The sequence below is a fragment of the Carettochelys insculpta genome, chromosome 26, assembly GCF_033958435.1.
Source record: "Carettochelys insculpta isolate YL-2023 chromosome 26, ASM3395843v1, whole genome shotgun sequence".
Taxonomy (NCBI): Eukaryota; Metazoa; Chordata; order Testudines; family Carettochelyidae; genus Carettochelys; species Carettochelys insculpta.
In genome coordinates this window covers 3,503,145-3,517,130 of record NC_134162.1, presented here as the reverse complement: position 1 = coordinate 3,517,130, position 13,986 = coordinate 3,503,145, and the positions used below count along the sequence as shown (strand labels likewise).

The following is a 13,986-nucleotide window of genomic DNA, read 5'->3' as shown; positions in this document are numbered from 1 at the left end:
AGAAACTGGCCTGGGCAGCTGGCAGCCCACAGCTCTCCACCTACCTTTCCCCAGTTATCTAACATTTCAGGTTGTCTGTCAGTCCCGTTTATGTCGAGTAGTCAGGGTTTAACTGTAGTTTCAACTTGTTTGCCTAGTAATGAAGGTAAGCTTACCAGCCTGTAACAGCCAGGATCACCTCTAGAATGCTTTTTAAAAATTGACCTCACATTATTTATCCTCCAATCATCTGGTACACAAGTGGATTTAAATAATAATTTCACATTTGAGTTCCTTCGGAATTCTTGGGTGACTATAATCTGGTTCTGGTGACATTACTGTTTAATATGTTCCTAAACCTCCTCATGATCCCTCAGTCTGGGACAGTGCCTCAGATTTGTCACCTCAAGGATGGCTCAGATTTGTTAATCTCCTTAACATCCTGAGCCACGAAGCCTGATGCAAAGAATTTATGTAGTTTCTCTGCAAGGACCATTTCATCCTCAAGGGCTCCATTAGCATGTTGATCCTTCAGTAGCCCCGCTATTTCTGATGTGCTTTTTTTTTTCTATTACCTTTGAGTCTTTGCTTAGCTGTCCTTCAAATCTTTTTGGTCTTCCTATTTATGGTTTTATACTTCACTTGCCAGAGTTTATGATCCTTTCTATTTTCCTCACTGGGCTATATCTTTCACTTTTTAAAGGATGCCTTTTTGCCTCTCATTGCTTCATTTACTTTGTTTAGCCAAGGCAGCACTTTTTTGGTTCTTACTGTTTTTTAAATTTGGGGTATGCATTTTAAGTTTAGACTCTGTTATGTCTTTAAAACTCTTCCATGCAGCTTTCACTTTTGTAACTGTACCTCTTCAATTTCTGTTCAACTAACATCCTCAGCTTAACTTTTATTATATTATGATCACTATTAACAAGCAGTCCAGCAGTAGTCACCTCTTGGACCACATCCTGTACTCCACTTAGGACTAAATTAGGAACACAGTGTTTGGTTTATGCAGTGATGCATGGAGCTTTATATATGCTACATCTTTTGTCCATCAAAAGTGCTGTGGAAGTTCTTATCAGATTTTAAATATATATCTTTTTTTTTTCTGAAACCTGCTCAGTTCTTGGGCATTGCTATTTTGAGGCAATGAGTTCTGCTGGTTGTATGTTTATTCTTTTAATAAAACTCTTGAATCCATTTTAGATGTGTTGCCTTTCAACTTGTATTGGGAGAGAAAGTGTAAAGAGAAACACTGGATCAACCCTCTCAAACTGTTCATTATTTGTACGTCTTTGTCGGGTCCTATCTTATGTATCTTCTCTGTAAACCAAATAGCTTCAGTCTTGCAGTCTCTCATGGAAGTCTTTCCAGGCCTCTGATCATTCACACTGCCCAAACCTGAATCCCCTCTCCCTCTGTATCTTTTTGGGGATCTGGCCCCACTCATTATAGAAGGACATCACATTCTGAATATTTTCTACCCAGTTTGTTATACCTTACTCGTTTTTTCTGACTTCTAACTGTTTAGCAGAGGTCTCCACTGTGTTCTCTGCAAAGGTGCCACAACCCTTTCTGAGTGGTTAATAGATACAACAAATATAGAGCTCACAAGGGGGTCTGAGTACTTCAGTTTATTTTGTTTCTGACATGCATTAATTTACACATCAGAACTGAGTTTTATCTGCCATCATGGTTTCTATTCTGAAAGCTTCGATTTATCTCTCTGAGATTCCACAGTACTATATTTTTAAAGGGGAAAAAGGTGAAATGCAGTGCTAACATTTCCAGGTGACACCATCATTTGGTTAGTCAATACTAGGGCATTGACTAAACAAATGATTGTGTCACCTGCAAATGTTAGCGCCTCACTTCACTTTATTTCCCTTTAAAAATATTTTCCTAAGTTAGTGCAGAAAGCAATGACCCTCCAGGAGGGTGAGCTGTTAGAGTGTGCACAATACCTGCCTGCTGCGCTGCTTTCATTTCACTGAACCTCTTATGATCTTTGAAGCCCTAGCTGGTCTTGGGTCCAAGAATCTTTGAGTCTGCTTTTATCCCTATTGTTTGTCCCACAGTGACTTATGATTACAGGACATGGTTGCTATTGGTTTTTGAGATAGGGTGTACTAACCCCACACTGGAAAAGAAAGGTTTAAACAGCTACTCTGAGTCCACCCTTCTCTAGCCTGCGTGGGTGCAGGAGTGTACAAGGGTTGGGGGGAAGAATGCCTTGGAGCCAGCCATTAGGGGAGGTGAGGTGACCTGCAGCCCAGGAGCCATCACAGCCTGACCAGCAACCTGACAGAGCCCACAAAGAAGGGACCTGTGCTCCTCTGAAGGCTAGAGACTCTAGCTTGATGTCTAGTCTTTCTCTTTACCTGCTGGGAGAAGAGGGGACTGGATGGTATGATCCAGGAAACAGGTGCAGAGCACTCCATGGTGCAGGACCTAGTTATCTTCCAATGAGACCTGGATCACAGCCTGTTAAAGGGGGTGGGTCAAGCTCCACTATCAACTCCTATAGAAGGACAACTACAGAAGTCTGTTCTTGATGTGGGTACCCTTGCTGGAGGAAGACCCTGAAGATACAAGGTTTTGGACCGTATGACCCTGTCCCAAGGGGAAAGACCCAAGTCTTTGTTATCTCAAAGGCTTTCCTGTTACTGGACTGCAAAAGGTATGGATTTGAACACAAAACATGGCTGGAGAGCAGAGTAACTAGAAGGAAAAGAGCAACACGTCTTCCTCCCAGCCATCCTTGCTCGTACCAAGACTATTGCACACCCGCCTGACCACTAAGCAGTGCCAGCAATGAGTATGTACCTTCCCAGGCCCTAGAAATGAATCATCCAGGTGGTTCCAGAGCAGGGATTGCTCCTATAGAATCTGATGTCTCTGGGCACTGAAGTTCAGGTTTTCTAGCCTCTGAGACACAATCTCACTGTCAGCTCCATTTCTTCATAAAGAGTTTACCATTGCAGCATGCCTGGGTGATGCATAATTACGAGTCAGTAATTTGGCCAACTCATAAGTGTTGAATGTAAATTAGATGTGGAGCATTTAGATGCTGTGGAAATGGAACTGCATAAGTAATGATAAATAAATAGCACTAGTGCAACTGCTGCTGAAATGTTGTACAGTTTGTGTCCAAAGTTCAAGAAGGATGTTGGAAAATGTCAGAGAGCTTGGAGAAGAGCCACAAGAATGATTAAAGGATGGGGAAAACCTGCCTTATGGTGATAGACTCAAGGGCTGTTTCTACACAGGCCACTTCCTTTGGAAGCGGCATGCTAATACGCAGAGCAAAAGATGCTAATGAGGTGCGGATGCGAATTCCCCACGCCTCATTACCATAATGTCACGTGATCTGGAGTCCAGAAGACTATTCTTCCAGACTCCAAAAGGCCGTGTAGAAGTATGGCCCTGGCGGGGGTGGGGGGCGCTTCTGGAAGGAAATCCTCCTTCCGGAGGCCCCTTCTTCCCAAAAATTTTCGGTTTTCTTTTTTTTTTAGCAAGAAGGACGGTCATGAATAGGCATTGGCAGAGCCATTTGCGCTTGCCCCAGGTTCTGGTGCTAAGGACAAATGAGACACGTGAGGCCCAGAAGGCACCTTGGAATGGGGAGACCTGAAAGGTTCCATGGGGAATACACAGTACTATTTTGAAGATAATGAAGTGCCTAAAGATGAAGATGCCCACTGAGTGGGACTGTCTATACTGCATGGGCTCCCAGGGAGTTAGGCATGTCTGAAATCACACTGGCCACCTATTGCATCTTTGGGTGTCTAAATACCTTCGAAAGCCTGGCATGTAGGCACTTTTGCCTAAGACCCATATCTGCTGGGGGTCTCAAAAGCCCTCATCAGTGGGCTATGCCAGAGTGGGGCTCTCCCATTCTCTCCTGTTGAAGCCACTTTGGTTACCAAATGAATTGGGCTAGAGACACAGTGAGTGACTCGGGGTACTAACCACTGGAATCATTTGCACTCTGTCCTTGGCCTGGTTAATAGTCAGTGAAAGGGGACAGCTTCAACAGGACAGACAGGAAGACCTACTTCTGACTGTCACACAGTCCAGTGCTTCGGCACTCACTTGTGAGGTGGGGGACCCTGTTCAACTCCTTTCCCCTCAGCACACATAAGGGAGACTGAATTGAGGTCACCCACATCCAAGGAGAGTGTGCTATGTTATAAGGCAAGCCTATTTTTCTCTTCCCCAGTTATACCTTTGAGGTTGTGGGGACTTCTGGAACTTCTGTGTGGAACATGATCCTTAAAGTAGTGTCATCCAAAAAAGGGCCACATGGTCAGTGCGCTAAGAACTGTCATTAATGTCCTACCAGTCTGCATTAACTTTTTAGTGTTTTAGTGGGAGGAGGCATGTCCCATTGCCTCTCCTCATCCCTGGATGCAAAGCAGCAGCTGTTCTCTGAGAGCTAGACTCTTCAAATGCATTGTACTGCAGTACATTTGGAGTATGCAAATGCCTTCCAAGGTCCTTGTTCAGTAATTGTTAATAACAAAACACTGCACTGAAGAATTGAGTTCTGCTCAGCAGCATTGTTGTTTAACTAAAGGAGAAACTGTACCACTCCAAAGCATAAGGAAATCCTCATGCATGTGGGCCTGAAGTATATGAAAAACAGGAGGCTCCTGAAGTTTTAATTGATCTGATTTATAGCTAATTGGAGATACATATCTCCTAGAACTGGAAGGGACCTCAGGAGGTCCTCTAGTCCAGTCCCCTGCCCTCTTGGTACGGCCAAGCACCATTCCTGATGCCTATTTGCCCCAATGCCTTCCTCAAGGATTGAGCTCACAAGCTGGGGTTTAGCAGGCTAATGCTCAAACCACGGGGCTATCCCTCCTCACAATCTGAAATGGGCATGTGTGTCACTACTAACCATAGACATAGAGGGAAGGCTCTGACAGAAATAAATCTAGACAGAACCCAGCACAACAACTCTTTACCCACCACAAAACTAGAGAAAGGTGCAGGAAACCCAAAGCACAATTCCTGGTGCTCAACACCACTCCTTCCACAAGAACTAAGCTCCTATATATATGCCAGTGAATGTCGCTCTGGTTCTTGCACCAAGCCAATAACTTGTGATTGAATTAGAACTTATTTTTTAGAAAAAGAGGCATCTAATTTTGGTTAAAGACTTCCAGCAATGGGGAATCTATCCCATCTCCTTAGCTACACTGTTCTCTGATTGACAGAGACAAAAAACTTAAAGAGCTCTACCAGGCATTCGTAAAACTTACTCACCAGGAGAAGTAAAGAAACCGATTGACAGGGCCTGACCAATACCTAGAAGCCAGCTACTTCCAGCTAGGCCCAAGAGGATTAATAACAGACCACCACTTGTAATAACCAATAGCCATCAACTCTAACCCCTTCAGCGCATTACTGACAATCTACAACCTATATTGGAAATTGTGGCTTCACTTTAACAGGCTCTCGGTGACAGGCCTGTTCTTTCCTACAGACAGACACCCTATCTCAAGAAAATTCTCCCTTGTAACCACACACCATTCCACAGAAATACTAATCCTGCAACGTTTTATTGCAACACACCCCACTGCCAACTCTGTCCACATATTTACGCTAGATACACCATCACTGGACCTAACCACATGAGTCACACAATCAGGAGCTCATATTCGTGCACTTCCAATGCAGTGCTCCTCTGCCACGTATATTGGACAGACTGGACAATCACTTGTCCAAAGAATGAATGGACATAAATCAGACATTAGGAATCTGAATGCACATAAACCAGCAAGTGAGCATTTCAACTTGGCAGGACACACTATTGACAACTTATGGTGTGTGTTTTAAAACAAAGATTTTAACACTAAATTACACGGAGGACATCTGAATTGGAATTCATTTTCAAGTTTGATACCTGTCCATGAACAACAAGATCTCGATTATCTTATGCATTACAAGGACAGTTTCCCTACCTTTGATGTTCACAGGCTGTGTCTACACGTGCACGCTACTTCGAAGTAGCGGCACTAACTTTGAAATAGCACCCGTCGCGGCTACACGCGTCGGGCGCTATTTCGAAGTTAACTTCGACGTTAGGCGGCGAGACGTCGAAGTCGCTAACCTCATGAGGGGATCGGAATAGCGCCCTACTTCGACGTTCAACGTCGAAGTAGGGACCGTGTAGACAATCTGTGTCCCGCAACGTCGAAATTGTGGGGTCCTCCATGGCAGCCATCAGCTGGGGGGTTGAGAGATGCTGTCTCTCCAGCCCGTGCAGGGCTCTATGGTCACCGTGGGCAGCAGCCTTTAGCCCAGGGCTTCTGGCTGCTGCTGCTGCAGCGGGGGATTCATGCTGCATGCACAGGGTCTGCAACTCGTTGTCGGCTCTGTGTATCTTGTGCTGTTTAGTGCAAGTGTGTCTGGGAGGGGCCCTTTAAGGGAGCGGCTGGCTGTTGAGTCCGCCCTGTGACCCTGTCTGCAGCTGTGCCTGGCACCCTTATTTTGATGTGTGCTACTGTGGCGTGTAGACGTTCCCTCGCAGCGCCTATTTCGATGTGGTGCTGCACGACGTTGATGTTGAACATCGACGTTGCCAGCCCTGGAGCACGTGTAGACGTTATTCATCGAAATAGGCTACTTCGATGTAGGCTTCACGTGTAGACGTAGCCACAGTGATGGCAGACATCCCACTTAATAGACACATGCAGAGGGTTTTTATTTTCTTCCCTATCCATCTGATTCATCAGATTTTTTCTATCAGTTCTTTTTCTCTGTTATCAGTTATTCTCCAGATCTGAATAAGTGAGTCTGGCTGTGAACGATCATCATCTAATAAATAATATTGTTCGTCTCTAAGGTGCTATGGGACTGCTTGTTTTGTTTTGTTCCCTCACCAGCTTCAGGTTTCAGCCATTGGAGCTTGGGCTGCCTTTATCTGCCAGATTAAAGAACCCTCTGCTACTGGAAATCTGCTTGTAGATCCCGACCTAAATTTCACTGCCACACCTAGTTTCACGTACACCTCCCCTATCTCCCATACATGGATCTCTGTGCAGGTCTGAGATCCTGTTAAGTACGTCTAAAAAGAGAGACATGTTCCTAAGGCTAAGGACAAAACTGGGAGATATTTACACTCAGTAGCAACAGGAAACAAAGGTTAATTAATGCATAAACAAGATGTGGAGTTGGCTCCCCAGTGCAGATACACTCACTTCTATTTTAGGTTGTTTATAAACAGCTTCATGGTTACCCAAGTTTGCCCTTTTCACCTCACTCCTCTAAGATTCAGCAGACATTTGGGGTGTCTGAAGCTAAATTCTTGGGAAAGAGAAATCAATTCAAGAGGCACTTCAACGATTAGCATGGTTGAAACCCTTTCTTTACAATACTACCCTTTGCTTATGTATATTTTGCCAGATCCATCCAGGAAGAACTGATTAGTTGCTCCCAAACAAGGACTGTAGCAGAGCTAGAATGGTCTCCAAGTGCTTCAAAAAGAGTTCTCATAAATATTAGTACACAGCTACTAAGAACAGAGTGGGGGGCAAGGGAGGCAGGAAAAGTACAGTGTGTCTACAATCCACACGCCCGCTGGGAAGTATCATTTCAGCCTAGTAGTCTGGTCACTCTGTCTTTAAAAGATGAATGTTTGTGATAGCAAAATTCTCACCACTTGCTGGGTAGGCATGGACAGCCTGTAATCCTTGTTAAAGCACTGGAATGTTAAACAAAATCAGGCAAGCTCTGGAGAGGCTATGAGGGCTCTGTATTGCTGGTTGTTAGACATGTGAACTCCCCTGCTGCCTTGCAAACTAACTGCTTAGCAATAACGTCATGTAGTATGAGATTCTAACTTGAAGCTAGAAAGAAAATTCACTGGATATTTATTACCCGTGTGCCTTTGGTACTGGAAACTCAGACTCAATAAACAGTAAAATCTTTAAGATGCTTTTACAGTCATTACAAGGAAAAGAAGTTTTATGCCCTTTCCTTGTTGGTCCTTGCCCAGTTCCTTTCTTACCCTCACTTTCAGTTCTCTTTTCTGCTCATAACACTTTTGCTTGATTTAATAAGGAGCATGGGATAGGCTGTTCAGAGAGAATACAAATAGGCTTCCAAAGGACAAAGCTGAAAGTGACTCCACCCCTCCACAAACTACAATAGGAGCCCCAACTGTACATTCAAAGACAGTCATGATATAAAATCTATATACAGGAAAATAGATTTGTGTAGTTAGTTGTTTATTGCCGTGGTATTAACTGATGACACAGAAAGCAAATCAGAAAGCTCCACCTGTGTTAGGCTTAAGCTGTATAACAAAATAAAATAATCATAGTAATTTTGTACAAGCGTCTTACATCCTAGAGAACAATAAAAGTGGTCTGCTTTTGGTGATAGCTGCTGAGATCGTACAAGCTTCCTCCTGACCAGCAAAGCCCAAAACAGAGCAGAAGGCACAAAACTGCTAATGCTGGCACTTGGCATTTCACAGGTGCTAATCTCTAGTTCCTAACAATGCCAAGAGGGAGGAAGGGACAGAGGGATATTTTTTTCTTTCCCCACAGGGATAGAAATAGAAGAAGTAAGTTAGCTCCACAATATCCAGTTACTGCAATGCAATCTAACTGGGCCAGATTTACCAAAGAGTTTGGCCAACAGCCAATATGCTTTGTCTTCTGCAGCCTAAAGTTACTGAGGGTCAATGAAGAGAGACAGCCATACCCTCCTCAAGACCCTGGGAGAACAGCACCATCCTTCATTCCCTCCACAGAGCAACTGACCTCACTATTCTCTGTCAAATCCCTTATTACTGTGCTCTTCTACTCTGCAAAGTGAGTCACTCCCACAGTCCTTGCCCTCCCGCACTCCACCACAAAGTCCTTCCCTCACAATATATGCATGTATGTGTGCATGCACCCTGGCAGGGGCAGGGGTTTCCATGCTTTCCAACTCATTTCAAGTTTAACTTCAATGACAACATTTCTAGCTTTCCAGTTTTCAAAAAATCACCCTTTCCTTCCTCTTCCTTTATACTACAGATACTTTCTCCCCCTAACACCAGTTCAGAGCAGATGTTCTCCATGAATAAAAACTATACGCCATGGCCAAAGGTAAGAAGAACAGGGTGTACCTCCTTAAACTAGGACTCTCTTGCCTGGCAGAACCACGGATGTTCCTGGGCTGGAGAGACCTGGTGGCTGGAACTCAAGGAGCAGGAAGTCTGGCAGCCCTCACTCCCAGCCCTGCCAAGACTGCTGTGGTGGCCCTGGTTATCAGCCTTGCTGCAGCTGGGACCTAGGGCTGCCACAGCCACAGCAGGGCTAGAAGCTGGAGCCAGGGCTGCCATGGTGGGGCCAGAAGGCTAAGGCAGCCTGCAGCTGGGCTGGGAGCTAGGGGTAGGGCAGACTGGCAGCCAGCACTGGGATGCAGGGCCAGAAGCAGGCTGAGGGCCTGGCAGCTGGGGACCACCCCAGTCCAGCAAATTCCCTTGTTCAGGACCATTAAGACTTAGAGAATCTCCTGCACCCGGATTATTGAGGCTTTCCAAATGAATGCTTGAATGCTGACTTTGAACTTGGGCTAGCTGCATGCCATTGTGGTATGCTGTCACAGGCCCTTCCTAACATCATTTGTTAGAGTCATAGACTATATAATTAAAAAGCACCAGTGTGATCAGCTAGTCTGACCTGCATACACAGATCAATGGACTGAATTAATTCCCTATTTAAATTAGAGCCGAGCTTTCAGAAAAACCTCCAGTCTTGATTTTAAATTGTGAGTGATAGAGAACTCACCACAGCCCTGGGTGAGTTGTTGCAATGTTTAATCATCTCATTGTGAAGAATTTGCACCTTATTTCTTGTCTAAATTCACCTTCCAGTCATTGGATCTCATTAGACCTTTGTCTGCCAGACTGCCGAACTCATTGTTATGAAATTGCTGCTCCCCGTGTGGGCTCGATGCACAAAGGGACTTAGTCACTATGATTTGTAACTCTGAGGTGCCTGGCCACTGCATAGAATCCTCAGCCTGGAGTTAGGTGTCTAGGCTCTCTGTACAAAGTGTGGAGAGCATTAAACATCTGAGGCAGGGATCTCAAACTCATGGCCCACAGGCCAGCCCCAGCCAGAGCAGTTGTGCAGTCCAGCCCGGGAGTATCACCACATTGGGTGGGTGGTGGTGGTGGGGGGCCGTCTGTTCCCATCCTCCAAGCCTCGCACTTCCTGCCACTGCCCTGCCAACCCCCCGATTGCTCACCATCCCCCAGGCATGTGGGTTCAGAGATTACTGAGGGGGTGGGGGACGGCAGCTGGTGCAGGGTGGCACCATTCCCCTTGGTGGCAGGAGCTATGTACTTACTGCAGTACCTTCCATGCGGTAAGGTTGGCAGGGGTTGCTCTCCTGACGACTCTGCCTATTCTTGTCATCCTGTGGAGTACTGGAGTCAATGGGAGAGCACTTGGAGGTTGCTTTCTCGCACTGGTGGATCGATTGCTGTAGTGTCAATCCACCATATGGTGAAGACAAGCCCCTAGAGAAATACTGACAGGCCTCAGAAGGGTTAAATTAAATGCTGCCACAGTATGCAAATCACAGGGAGTGGGGAGGGACACGAATATTTAATCCTTTATTTAGGTATCAAATATCTCATTTGCTCATCCCAAATCTGCAAATTTCTCTCTGTTGTCATTATGGCAGCATCCAGGGGCCATAACCAGAACTGAGACTCTATTACAACAAATACTGTATAAAGATGTAAAAAAGACACAATTCTTGACTCAAAGGGTTGGGCTTCACTACTCAGCTGTGGGCTCACGGATGCAAGGTGTCCCCAAATAAACTGGAATAGGGAAGAAATTAGGGCTAATACAGACCGTTAAAATTGGTATTTCACATAAACCTTTGCTATTCTGACACAGTTTATATTCTTAAATCCAGCCCTTTACCAACACATAGAGCTGGGCCTGCGACATGGAAGCTTGCAGTAGAGAGACCTATGATTCACCCTTTTTATGCTGATCCAGTTTGCCATAACAAAAAAAAAAAAAGGCCAGATAATGGCAAATACCAGCCATCGTTTCCCTACCCACCCTGCCATCCAAGGCTGAAGCAAATTCTGTGTATTCCTGGTCCACTGGGTAATAAATGTTGCAGAGAAATACAACTTGCTTCCATCAAAGCTACATCCAAGGATCTTTGTGTGGGAGGCACATGACAAAGAAGCCTCAAGTCAAACTGCGTGTCAGAATCATGGCTGAGAGCAAGAGAAGAAACTGAAGGCTGAAGAGGAAGGCTGAAAGAGAGAAACTCCCAGTTCCTGAGAAACCTTCCAGGTAGAGAGAGACAGAAATGAGTAGAAAAGAAGCATAAATAAATCCAAATCTACCAAAAGAGTGAACGGCAGCTGACCTGTGTTGACATAAAAGTCACAAACCAAATGTCTTAGTATACTACAGTACCTATTTCTGACACTGATTTTCACAGGACAGCAAATCCCTCTCTCATCTTTTCTGCTATTCCAAGAAATCTTTCAAAAATTTGCATGTGAGGAACTAAAAAGACTGGGGTATTGAAACTCTCCAAAACCAAAGAGAACATGTGGAGAAATGCACAACTGTGGATGGTTTTAAGGCAGCAAAGCAGCTTGTCTTGATCTGGCCTGCAAGCCTTCAGGCCCCCCACCCACCCTTATAGGATTGTGAACTGGTGCTGGGGCACCAGCCACACAGGGGGGCATGCAGGCCAGTGCTGAAACTCCAGGGCATGTGGGGAGGAAGGGTGTCACTGACGCTTGGTACATAATTGTGTGGCTGGATAGCCAGTGCTGGCTCACCTCACTGCAGCAGGGGAGCCCCCAGTCTCATGGACTGGATCATAAGAAGCCACAGGCTACATCTAGCACAGGGGTCTGCCTGGCTGCAGAGAGAAAGTGGCTTTGGAACAGCAGTACAGGAAAGCTCCGTGCCTCTGCTCACTTGCAGGCTCCAACCCCAATGGGAGTGGCAGAGGGCAGTGTCTGCAAATGCAGGGCAGTGCAAAGTCACCTGCCGGCCCAACCAGGAGCTGTGCTAGGTAGGTGCCACAATCCCCTGCTCCAGGCCTGGGGGCAAGATGGGACAGGGCCTAGCTCTCTGCTCCTGGAAGGAGTGTGACCAAGCGTGGAAGGGGCAGGACTTTGGGCAGTCAGCCTTGGCCTCTCCCATGCTTCCTCTGAGTCACCTACAGAGTGGCACACAGCACTGCTGCATTTCAAAGGGGCTGGGGGCAATTGCCCCCTTTGCTCCCCCCCATCAGTAGGCCTGCCCTGCTCTTTCATCTAGACACCCCTAGTCCACTCTTGCATTACCCACAGACCCTGGCCTGCCCTGCTCTCACACCCTCCCTACCACCCAGACCTCACACCCTCAACCCACTTCTACACCCTACCTCCCACCCAGACCCTGCACCACACTCCCCTCCCACACATTGAACCCTTCATTTTTGGCTGCAGCCCAGAGTCTAAGGAGCCCCACAAAATTTACTAACCTCAACCCCACCCCCCAATAGAGTTAATCGAAACCCCCGGGGTAAGCACCTTTCTTGGGCTGGAGCTTGAGGGGAGTGAGCTGTTGTTCCTGTCCCCCCACCGTTTTTTTTGTTTTGCTTCTCATTTGGGGGCCAGATCTAGGAGGGCTTTTTCTTTTTGCTTTTCGCTTGTATGTGGCCCCCCACCTCCTTTTTTCTGTGGGTAAATAGCCCTTAACTCCCGAAAGGTTCTTCACCCTCTCCACCAAAAGTCTTGATGTGTGTTGAGAAAAGTTGCCTCCCATAAAAGCTTTACCAAAGGATATTAGCTTTACGTTACCTAGTAGACTGTCAAACAGAAATAAAATCCCAGGCAATTAACAAGGGCTTCGATACTAATAAAAAATGTTGGGATGTCAAGAATTTCCCTGACCCCTTCCCAAAGCGTCTGCCTGGCCCCTGAATAGAAAAGGATTGTGTTTAGGTGTCACCATGCCCAGCCATGGAGCATGCTGGCCCACTTTCCTACACGCCAATTGCATCTAAATATTAGTTTCTATTCTGTCCCCTAAGTTAGCCTGATGGAGCTCTCTCCAAACGTCCCTATGTACAACTCAAATAGTGACACATATGACTTACGTCCAATGACAGTTCCTTCTGCATAAGTTTTTTGGTCTCCTTTTCACAGTAGTTGAGCATTGCTTCTCGATTGTACAAACCAGTAGAGTGCTTATCAGTTTGGTTTCTCTGCCTGAGTCCCACAGGGGTATTTCCATCTGGATCAGCCACATCCAACTCCTTTTCCAGCTCTTCCATCTCCTCTGGAGACAAAGTAGACAATAAGCTGTCAATATCAGGATCTTCACTGACTTGCCTTCTGTATTTTGCTACCTTGGACATCTTGGCAGTGTGTAAGTGAAGCACAGCTGTGATGTTAGACAAAGCAAAGAGTGAAGGAAAATCACTGAAATAATAGGAGACCAGAAACTACTGCCCCCACCCCCTTTTCAGGTGCTGAAGTGTTAAATCTAAGCAGCTCTCAGTTATTCCAGCTCAGGATAAATTGGTTATAAAGGAAGGACTGGGTTGGTACAACAGCTGGCCAATTGCATTTAACAGCTGCACGGCCTGGTTCAGGAAAACCAATCAGGAAAGGCAGAAGGCGGGGTCTCTCTCTATCAGAGGAGTTTGAAACCTGAGGACATTCCAGGGAATCTGGAAGAGCTGCATGACCAAATTTAGTACTGAACGTTTAGCCTTTTAAAGGCAATTGGACAACACAGTGCAAAAACATGCAAAAATACACAAGCTTCTCGGCTGGGGTTTGAGACCAGGGAGAAAAGAGCCAGAGCTGCAGATATTTAGGGTGTGTCCATATGGAGGTTTAATTCAAAGGCATTAAAGCTACTTGTACCACAGTTTGTTTTCCCATCATACGGGTGGAAGGTGTAGCTGGATGGAACACACGTGCAGTTAATTCACAGCTTCCTTGTGAATTTGGTAATA

At 45.8% G+C, this 13,986-nt stretch overlaps 1 protein-coding gene across 1 annotated transcript in view; it reads right to left on the bottom strand.

Annotated features, from left to right (window-relative positions):
- The window catches only part of LMOD1 (leiomodin 1), a 33,434-nt gene extending 19,722 nt beyond the window's left edge, over positions 1–13,712 (bottom strand). Inside the window, exon 1 of the mRNA XM_074977580.1 lies at positions 13,120–13,712. Coding sequence (XP_074833681.1) covers positions 13,120–13,380 — 261 coding nt within the window. The 5' untranslated portion in view covers positions 13,381–13,712. The remainder of the gene's footprint in view (positions 1–13,119) is intronic.
- Positions 13,713–13,986: the final 274 nt, after the last annotated feature.